Source organism: Periophthalmus magnuspinnatus, chromosome 4 (assembly GCF_009829125.3).
Source record: "Periophthalmus magnuspinnatus isolate fPerMag1 chromosome 4, fPerMag1.2.pri, whole genome shotgun sequence".
Taxonomy (NCBI): domain Eukaryota; kingdom Metazoa; phylum Chordata; class Actinopteri; order Gobiiformes; family Gobiidae; genus Periophthalmus; species Periophthalmus magnuspinnatus.
The window spans coordinates 29194987-29206402 of NC_047129.1; the positions used below are offsets into that span (position 1 = coordinate 29194987).

At 38.5% G+C, this 11416-nt stretch overlaps 1 protein-coding gene across 1 annotated transcript; it reads left to right on the forward strand.

Moving 5' to 3' along the window:
- Positions 1 to 1974: 1974 nt before the first annotated feature.
- Positions 1975 to 11332, forward strand: klhl26 (kelch-like family member 26). Its single transcript, XM_033965678.2, has 3 exons — positions 1975 to 2247; positions 6445 to 6627; positions 7311 to 11332. The coding sequence occupies exons 1-3, from the start codon at positions 2195 to 2197 to the stop codon at positions 8887 to 8889; spliced, it is 1815 nt and encodes a 604-aa protein (XP_033821569.1). The 5' UTR covers positions 1975 to 2194; the 3' UTR covers positions 8890 to 11332.
- The last annotated feature ends 84 nt before the right edge of the window (positions 11333 to 11416 follow it).

An 11416-nucleotide genomic window follows, 5' to 3' on the forward strand; every position in this document is an offset into this window, starting at 1 on the left:
TTTATTGTATTTTACTGCTAATGTTAACGATGAACTGTTAGTCTTATAATGTAATTGTGTTTTTAATGTGTGTTCATCTGCCCAGGGACTGCAGAGGGAAAGTAGCAGTAGCTAAATCTGGTACAAATCATCTTCTCTTTTGTAAGATTAATTAATTTATACATGGTCCCTGACAAATATAGAATAAAGAAAGAAAATAAATAAATGTAAAAATCTTGTAGGAAAAATCTTGAAGGAAAAAAACTGCTGAACTAATACTACACAGGTATTACACAAATTAATCAACTGTCAACTAACCATATTGATTTTGTATTAATGTTTATTCTAAAAGAGTCATATTTAAAAAAAATCTGATTTAACTTATTAAACCAGAGCATGTGTTAGGCAGAGGTGCTCCGTACTTAGTTATAAAATCATACTTTTCAGAGTGTTTTCCAAGCAGCATACTTTTACTCCTACTTGAGTAATATTTCTTATTAAAGTAACAGAACTCTTACTTGAGTAAAAGCTTTGGTTCCTCTTCTACAACTGACAAAAGCTTTATGTTGACATTCAATTATTTGAATATTTATGTTTATTGCGCCGCTACTTCAGTTATGATTTAGTTTTTCCCATTTTTGAGTCTGAAAAGAGCAGATTTTGTGCACTATTTAATGTTTTGTCCTTGCGTTTACATATTGCATCCTGACAGTTACTCTTTACTTGAGTAGAAAAAAGTTTTTTCCCCTCTGCTATTTGTCTCATGAACACTTTATAATATCTGTACCATTGTCGCTTTAGAATATCTGCACTTAACTGGACACTTTACAATACCGGTCACCTTAATAAGTCATGTTTGTACTGTTGTTCTGATGTTGTTTATATTGTAAGGTATTTTCTAGCAGTGCAGCACTACTCCAAACTGGTATCTTGATTTACTCATGCTAAAGTAAATAACATCTGTGCTGTGGATATGAAATACATGGAGGATCACCAGGACGCTATGGAGACCAGCGTGGGACATTACAAGGACTGTGCTCAAGATAACGTCATTTTGGTTAAAGCCACATCTAAGGAATGTGTGAGCCCCACCTTGAGAGGGTCATAAAACACTCGCCTTGTTCGACATTGCCTAAAGTTTTCTTCATGCTGACCAGAAGACGACCAGCCTCACAAACACACACACACACATTGGGAGACCCTATAAAAGCTGTAAACAGGCACATCTCAGGACTCACCACCTCCACCTGTTGTTTCCAGAGAGTCTGTTGCTTCAGTGTTCACTTTTTCTGTGTGGAGATCATTAAACCTTCTGACTTTGTTCCAGTCTCTTTGTCGTCTTTGATGTTCACACCAGAAACTGACAATTCTTACAATATCTACTTCTAAGTATTTTATTTTATTTTTTAACTTTATGCATGGACTTATTTTACTTACACACTCGCACACACAGATACACACATTTATTACTGACACACTCTTAGCATCACACACACACACATCAGACACACATTACTGACACACACTGTATCACACACACTTCAGATACACACATTTATTACTGATACAGACTGCATCACACACATTTATCACTGACACACACTTAGCGTCACACACTTATTACTGACACACACTCTGTATCACACACACTTCAGATACACACATTTATTACTGATGCACACTGCATCACACACATCACACACACATTTATTACTGACACTGTATCACACACATATCAGACACACTCACATTTATCACTGACACACTATGCATCACACACACACATCAAACACACACATTTATCACTGATACACACTGCATCACACATACATCACACACACATTTATTACTGATACACACTCTGCATCACACATCAGACACACTTATTCGGTGTTTTTAGGTTGCACTTTATCACCACAGAAAGTTCAGATCTGGCGCCATCTTGCGGTCAGACTTTACATTATTGTTGAATGTGCAGCTCTGGCGCCATCTTGCGGTCAAACAGTGTAATCGCAGCAGTATTGGGACAAACAGCTCACGGTTTGACAGGTCACCGCTGCTCTCGTGTTTACCTCCGCGCACCTTGTCTCTGCTGCAGTTTGGGCCTAAATTAAGACATTTTCAAGCTTTTTAAACGCCATGAAAAGGCCAAGTTGGCTCTTAACTTGTTTGTAAATAATAAAAATGCCATATGCACGTTATCCGGGGCTAGAAGATGGCGGAGTCGGATGGTGGTGGGGATTTTGCGACGATACTTTCCCAGAACAGGTGAGTGTCGCGCGGGCTAGCGGCACAGAGTCACCGCTGCTATGCGCATTAGCATCTGTTAGCTTCTGTTAACATGTGTTAGCAACTGCCAGTGAATGCGTTGTAGCTTAATCTCTTTTGGGGTCGTTTTTTCCATCACTTGCCCCTTTAAGGACAGTGTATTGCGGCGTTTATGACCCAAGAAACGCCGTGGAGCAGTGTGGGCCTCCGGACATGTTTGAGCTGCTGTCTGTGTCTAATGATTAAACTGAAATACCTCAAATGAAGTTATTTCAGCTGCAGTGCATGTTGTCACTATGGTACAGCACGTGCACAGTAAAGTAAAGGACATCATAGTTTATAGTTTATAATAATAATAATAATAATAATAAATTCAATGGCTTTTGAATTGATAAAAAACTAATAATAATAAATAATAAATTCAATGGCTTTTGACTTGATAAAAAAACAACAACAACAATACAAATAATAATAAATAATAAATTCAATGGGTTTTGACCTGATAAAAAAGGCTAAAGGTGTGCTATGTAATTTTTCTCATGGGTTGTCCTCCACCTGTCTGGCTCCATGGAGATGTCATTGCTTTGTCTGGAATGATCCAATGCATGGATTCAATTACAGGTGTTATATTGGTAATTTTAAAAAAATGGGGGAAAAAAAATCAGTTGAACATATGCATTCTTGCTGATTTCAACAAGTTGCATCTTACCTCATGGCGTCAGCTTGTCTCCAGATGGATCCATTTAATTCCATGCCTAAGCCTGTCATGATAACAAATGTAGAAGTTTGATAATTTGGTGAAGTAAATATAGACGGTAAATGATAATATTGAAACTAATTCATGCCACTGACACAAAACCCAAGAGCAGATTTAAACAAAAAAAAAGACCTACAATAAATAAACAGCAGAATGAAACACTTTAGTACTTAGTTTGCATCTTTAATGAGTCATAGAAGTTATTAATTTAACCTTTTTTACCCTTAAATCTTATCATATAGCCAAACAATAACCCAAAAATTCCCAGTAGTGCAAAGAAAATGTGCACATGATAATAACTGACCCCAAAACTATATTGTTCCAGCTTTCACATATAGAACAATAAGTCGATATAGTAATTATCGTGATACTGTGGTACATTTCAAGCAAAGCCAATGCACACTGATCCTCTATGTAAAGATTCACTCCCATTTTAAATAAAACACTTTCTCAAAGTCACTTCCTTCAAGGTCGTCAATACAACATGGCTGGAATCATGAGAGTAAATGGTTTCCTCGTTTGTGGAGAGAGTGCTAATACAAAAACACTTTACACTGTACAATGCATTATGGGCCATTAGAGTACATGTCCATTAAAGGCTTCCTGTGTTAGTAGCCTACATTAGCCAGCCTTTCATTCATCATACTTATTGTCTATAGGTCTGTCACAATAACACCTTTTGAAGCACGATAAATTGCTACAGAGTTATACTGTGATTACTCATGATATTGAAATTACTTTATGCCTCTGGTACAATAACAATAACGCAAGATAATACGAGTAAACCATTTTTAAATAGACAGTATCAGTAAAACGTCTGAGGTTTAACAACTAAATAGCAGAATCAAGGAATACTAAGCCAAGTAACTTTTTCAACATTTCACAGCTCAAATCTTATCGTATTACAAAAAAAATAGCCCTAATCTCCCCACTTTTTCAAGAACCCCAAAATATCTTGTTCCAGTCGATATAAAAACTAGGCCTGTCACGATAATTACTATAATTCAAAATATTTAAAATACAATGTAGGGCTGAAAATTATGTGGAGTGAATCTTTCTATATAGAGCAGGAATACCCAAAGTCCGGCCCAGGGGCCAATTGCGGCCCGTGTACAAATTTCCACTGGCCCGCAGCCTCTGGAATAAAAATAATTATGTGTGGCCCGTTGCACTGTTGACCAACGTAAAATACACATTTGCAAGCAATATTATATTTCACCGAGGATGGCAGCAGATGCAGGCCGTGCTCCGAGGTCGCGCTCTCGCTGACTTTTCACGGCAATTGGATAAAGACAGGTTTAAAGAAATTCGAACATTTGCTAAGAAAATGCTGAGTTTGTTTAGTTCTCGGTTATGAACTTTAACAAGAACCATGCGAGGACAAGACTGACTCACCTGCGACGTTTTGCTCATCCAAACCACCGTCTTTGAGCCAGACCAGGCCTATTTACTACAGTCCAGATCTCAGTTTCAGTCCAGTCTCAGTTTGTTCGGTGAATAAATTTGAAAATCTCAGTGAATAAATTTTATTGTGATAATCAAAACCACAGATTAAATGTTCACTTTTTCATATTTATAATCTGTGTATAATTCATTTTGCTTTTGAAAGGTGAAAGCCAGTTGCAATAAAAAGTAAAAAAAAATTAAATATTTTATGTGCATTTAATATTAATGGTTCAAAGAATGATCAGGGTGAATGTTTGGCCCCCGCAGCTTTTCACCTCACCAAATCTGGCCCTCATTGCTAAAAGTTTGGACACCCCTGATATAGAGAATATTTAGGAATAAAGTGTATTATTGATGAAACGAGTTTATTCTGTTTTGACAGTTTGGTTTAATAATGCTGCTGTTTGTTATAAAAAGGTCCTTTCATATGTGTTCTAGGGTCTGTGCAGTTCAGATAACGATTATGAAGATCAAAATATGGCTATGATCAAAATACGATTAGTCGATTGATCGTTGCAGCCTTAGTACAGAGTATTGTTGTGTAATCTTCCAAAAAAAGGTACAGAGTGATATTTCCACACTTTGGTCTTTTCACAGCCCAATGAGGTTCATGGTATTCCGTTAATTTATTTTAATAGATTATTTTTTCAGACCAAGTTTAGTTTGTTTCATGCCTGACAGTTTGGACTCACTAGCGCTCTTCCTCAGTTTGGTCACTTGATGTTGCTGTGAGTGTCCGGTCAGCTGATTTAAACACGTTTTGGCGCTGTCTTCCTACTTGTAGAGGCAGTACGACAGCGCCATCTGCAGTCCGACTTCTTCAAGACAATATCCCAGGTGTGTGAGAGTAACTTTAAACCGGGACGAGGGGGCTTTTTTACTCTCACGTCAGGGATAATGTCCTAAAGAAGTCAGAATAAATCAGCTGACTGGACACGTTTAGCACATTGTAGATGCATGATTAAAATATCACGTGAATATTATTCTTGAGAAAATGCTAAAAACATCAAGATATCCATGTTTGTCTCAGTCACTCTCCCCTACTTCATACATAACTTATGATAGTAGGGTTGCAACATTGAATAAAAATTGCACATAGACACACAGTCCAATGAGCTTTGTTTGGTCTTTTGATTCTTTTTCAGACCAAGGTTTAGTTTGTTTTCAAACCTGACAGTTTCGACCTCTCGCTAGCGCTTTTCCTCAGAGGTGCTCCGCTAGTGAGAAGTCGAAATTGGTCAGATATGAAAACAAACTAAACCTTTGTCTGAAAAAAGAGTCTATTAAAAAAAAAAAAAAAAAAAAAAAAAAAATATATATATATATATATATATATATATATATATATATATATATATATATATATATATATATATATATATATATATATAAACTCAATTAACCAGTCACAAAGTTGTTAAAGTGTGATATTTTGCTGAAGAAAATATAGACTATAAACAGTAAAATGGAAACTAATTTAACCCTGAAGTAGAATTATTTCCCAAAACTATTCTAAATGTGTTTTTTAACCTTATTATACAAACTGCAATAAATAAATCTCAGAATGAAACACTTCAGCAGTTAATTTGCATTTATAAAAAACAACATCACACAAGTTACTAATTCAACCTTCTACAGCACACATCTTAATGCAGTACAAAAAAATAACAAAATATTTCCCAGTCGTGCAAAAACATCCACCCACGATAAATATTGTGAATTATTGTTCCATCTAACATATATTGAATAACTGGATATAGTAATTATCGTGACAGCCCTATTTCAAAGAGGTTTTGATATTCCAAGATTATTCTTAAACAAATGTAAAGAAATAAATGTACTTTTAAACACACAAAATATATATTATATATATAATTATAAATGTAAATATAGAATGTTGTGATGTCATCTGAAACCCAGCGTTTGATAGTGAGTGTGAAGGGTTTCACACGTGGTATCATATTGCGAGGTGTAACTCGGTCTTTGTGTTGCAGTATGGCTAACAAGAATCGCACGCTGCGCTGTACCTTCTCAGCCCCCAGCCACAGCACCTGTCTGCTCCAGGGCCTGTCTCTGCTCAGGGCAAGGGGACAACTACTCGACGTGGAGCTGTCCATAAATGACGAGCGCTTCCATGTTCACAAAGCTGTTCTGGCCTCCTGCAGCGACTACTTCAGGTTGGTCTGATAGCTAAAGCAGACATGTACTGCAAAATCGACTTTTTAGAGCTTTTGACCATGTTATAGTTGTTTCTTCTTCTCATTTATCTTCTCGAAGTTGTATTTGGAGTGATTTGGAGTGATAGCTTATTTTAAAGACACTATATTCTCAATTTTTAGAGCGTTTGTCCACTGATCTGAAGGTTGCCGTTTTGAATCACGCTCTCGACTTAAACATCATTTGTCAGATCTACATCCACAGTTTGGCGATGCTATTTCAGCACCCACAGATGAATGCTGTTATTGTGTCCATGGGCAAGACACTTCACCCACCTCGCCCCTAGTGTCTGCGTGGTAGATCCTTGATGTAAAGTGCTTTGAGTGCCTTGAAGGTGGAAAAGCGCTATATAGAAATGTGACAACTGTATTAAAAGTTTTAGAAGAATAAACTAACTTGGACTTACCTTAGAAGCCCTGGTGACCCATTGAAAAGCTACATTTGCAAACCATTATTCCTTTTTTTTTATTAAACTGCTCATACACTATAGTAATTCTAGGGTTTTTTTTGCTTATGGGGACAAAAAAGTACTTTACCTTGACTTTATATAAATGTTTTTCTTTCAGTTTTAGTCTAATTCATTTCCCTGGCTTCGGATGTTTATTTATCTTAATAAATGAAACGACCTTGTTCTTTATTTCAGGGCGATGTTTACTGGAGGCATGAGGGAGTCAAACCAGGACACCATAGAACTGAAAGGCTTATCGGCACGAGGCCTGAAACATATCATAGACTTTGCCTATAGCTCGGAGGTGACGCTAGACCTCGACTGTATTCAAGACGTGCTAGGGGCTGCGGTGTTTCTGCAGATGGTTCCCGTGGTTGAACTTTGCGAAGAATTCCTGAAGTCTGCGATGAGCGTGGAAACATGTTTACACATCGGTCAAATGGCCACAACATTTAGCCTGTCTTCCCTTAAAGAATCCGTGGATACTTTTACTTTCCGTCACTTCCTACAGATTTCCGAGCAGGAGGACTTTTTACACATTCCGATGGAGCGTTTGGTCTTCTTTCTTCAGAGCAACAAACTAAAGAACTGTAGTGAGATTGACTTGTTTCATGCGGCGATTCGTTGGCTCCAGTTTGATGATTCCCGGCGTGTTCAGGCCAGTGATGTCCTGTGTCACGTGCGGTTTCCTCTGATGCGTTCGTCTGAGCTGGTGGACAGTGTGCAGAAGGTGGACATCATGGTGGAGGACGTGCAGTGTCGTCACTTTCTCCTCGAAGCCTTTAATTACCAAATCCTTCCTTTCAGACAGCACGAAATGCAGTCCCCTCGCACCCTCATCCGTTCCGACGTCGTGTCTTTAATCACATTTGGAGGGACACCGTACACTGACCACGACCGTACGGTGAGCTCCAGAGTCTACCACCTCCCCGACATCTCCGCGCGGCAGTTTAAGGAGCTGACGGAGATGGAGAGTGGGTGTAGCCATGCCTGTGTGGCGGTGCTGGATAACTTTGTGTATGTGGTGGGAGGGCAGCATCTGCAGTACCGCAGTGGAGAGGGAGCTGTGGAGAGCTGCTTTAGATATGACCCCCATTTGAACCAGTGGCTGCGTATTCAGTCCATGCAGGAGGCACGCATCCAGTTTCAGCTTAATGTGCTGCATGGGAAGCTGTATGCCACCGGGGGACGTAATCGCTCTGGAAGCCTGTCCACTGTGGAGTGCTACTGCCCAAAGAAGAATGAATGGACATATGTGGATCCTCTGAAGAGGAGGATCTGGGGGCATGCTGGGACCACGTGTGCTGATAAACTCTATGTCTCTGGTGGTTATGGCGTGTCTCTAGAAGATAAGAAAGCCCTGCACTGCTACGACCCGGTGACTGACCAGTGGGAGTTTAAGGCCCCCATGACGGAGCCACGTGTGCTGCACGCGATGATCAGCTCCAGAGAGCGCGTGTACGCTCTGGGTGGGCGTATGGACCATGTGGACCGCTGCTTTGACGTGCTGGCGGTGGAGTATTACACTCCCGACAATGACCAATGGACCACCCTCACCCCCATGAGGGTGGGCCAGTCTGAGGCGGGCTGCTGCCTCCTGGACCAGAAGATCTACATCATCGGAGGATACAACTGGCACCTGAACAACGTCACAAGCATCGTACAGGTCTTCAACACAGACACAGAGGAGTGGGAGAGGGACCTGCACTTCCCAGAATCCTTTGCAGGCATTGCTTGTACACCAATTATACTTCCACAAACCACACAGCGCTAAGCTAGCTGTCAGACCGCTCCACTGTGAACATGTGCTCTTTCAATGCTGTGGCTTCCAATGTGTTTCATCTGAAACATGACTACATACTGTAGTGTGTCACTGTTCAGGGTTCTAGAAAATACGATAGAGCTATTTCACTGATAACAACTGTGTGAACAAGATGTTTATGTTGAACCGTGTAAATTAAAAATGATCTGATATTGTTAAGCTCAAATAATGGCAAGAAATCACACTCTGACAAAGATGTGGCAGCTACTCTGAGCCTACTGCATCATCTCTCCAACCACACGCTTCAGAAGTGACTTTCCTATGTTGCACAAGCACAATGTTCGTTGAGTACAACAGGAGTTGAACCATCAAACCTCCAGTTACAGGGTGACAGCTGTACCAACTGATTCACTGTTGTTCCAATGACAGTACATACATTTTACCACATTATATTGGTATTATTGTACAGCCTGTTTCATGTAGTGTCTGTTTTTGGACACAACATGGTAGAATATCAAATTACAACTACTCAAAAAACGCATTAACCATAACTCTGGAGAGATTACTGCATTACTTCTACATTACAGGGAAACATTTTGGTCACAAAGAACAACTCACTAAACACACAAAATGTACTTATTTATGAAAACGTCTTAAAGTAATGTTAATGTGTTTGGCTTCAGTATTCATAATCCAGTCAACTTGAACAGCTGTTTTTGTTTTTATTTTTTATGCAATCGTACTTTTACAGGGATCACTACAGCTTTAATGTTGATTTTGCTTCGTAATATGTATCAATTATTTAGACCTTTGATTGTTGGGTATTTTTGTACTATTATATACCACACTTTGAACACTTTAAGACTTGGTAGTATTTGATTAAAGGTCTTATCACGACTACATACAAGCGCACAGTAAATTGCACAAATAACATACTTCCATTTAAACCCACTGCCCTGTGTTTTAAAGTGCGTATGACAGGTTAGGCTGCTCATTTCATGCTTTTTTTTTTTGTAATTCTGGCAAAGTTTATTATTTTACTTGTAATTTTACTTGTTATAATTGTAATTCCATAACTTACCTAGAAACTATACTGTTAACAAGGGCCAAAACATGTCTAAATTACACAATAACTATGATTAAACTAATACAAATAAATGACAACACCTTTATTTCATTAAATCAGTGTTTGATCTAAATTTTCCACACTGATGACATAGGTAGAGGTATTCTGTTTTAGGATTTTTGCACGTTTCTTCTCAACTTTCTTCCACAAACCACTGCTACTTAACTGATATAAAACTGTTAAATATTTACCACAGCTACTATCCCACCAAACGGAGTCAGAATTAGAAAAAACAAAAACATGAAAACCTGTCATACGCACTTTAAATTGTCTTCTGTGGTTATCTCATGGCAGCTGCATCAGTCTTGTCCTGTGCGTGTGTGGGATGGGCGATATATCGGTTACAATATCAGTCTGATATTGGATGGTTTTCCACATTTTGCCGATATATATATGTTTTTTTCTAAGCGGATTTGTCATTTTGAACAGACCAAATGAGTGAAAATGGAAGGGAACTTGGAGACTGCAGGTTTACACAATCATGCAACACAAGTTAATTTTTGATTGTTATTATAACTTAACATAAACTTGTGGGTCATACGAGGGATTTAAAAAATATATTGGTTAATGGGCACAAATATTGGTTATCAGTATCGGCAAAAAACTAAAACAAAAAAAACACATCGAACCGTCCCCACTTGTGTGTATCTAAAATGTGTGTTGTTGGTCTTGATGTTGAACAATGTCATTTTCCCCACAAGAATGTTACACAAATTGGTATTTTAAAGATGCACTTTGTAACTTCCGTCTGCTTGTCTCCATGGAGATGTTATTGCTTTGCCTGGAATGTTCCACAGTATGGCATTAAACATATCTAGCTTCCATTATTCTCAGTTACAGCAGTTTTTATTCCAAAACAAACAATACTTGATATGATTGCCTCTGGGCATTTAAAGTTCACTGTGGGACATTCAAAGCAATAACACCTCCATGGAGACAAGCAGATGGCAGCATCTCCACCAGAAAAGTTACATAGTGCATCTTTAAGGCACAGCTACGTGCTAACTGTATTGTTGCACTTTAAAATGCAGCACAGATCTGTGCTTGTCGCTAATGGTATTATCTGTGTGTGTCATATGTGTGTCATGTGTGTAATATGTGTGTAATGTGTTGACGGTCCAATATGGCCGCTGTTGTTCTCTGTTAAATGTGTTGAATGTGGGCTCAGTCTGCGTTCCTGTTTGCCTTAGTGTCTGTACTGTCTAACCTGTAGCAGAAAAGCACATTATGATTGAAGTTAAGTGCAATATTAAAACAAACGTCAACGAGGAATGTAGACCACTGTATAACTCTATGTGCATCCTTTATTAAAGATGTGTTTAAAACGGTAAAGTCTTATGGCTCATCAGCAGCATGTCTGTGTAACTAAACCTACCTAAATATAGAATATAGGACACAGGATTTTCTTTTTTA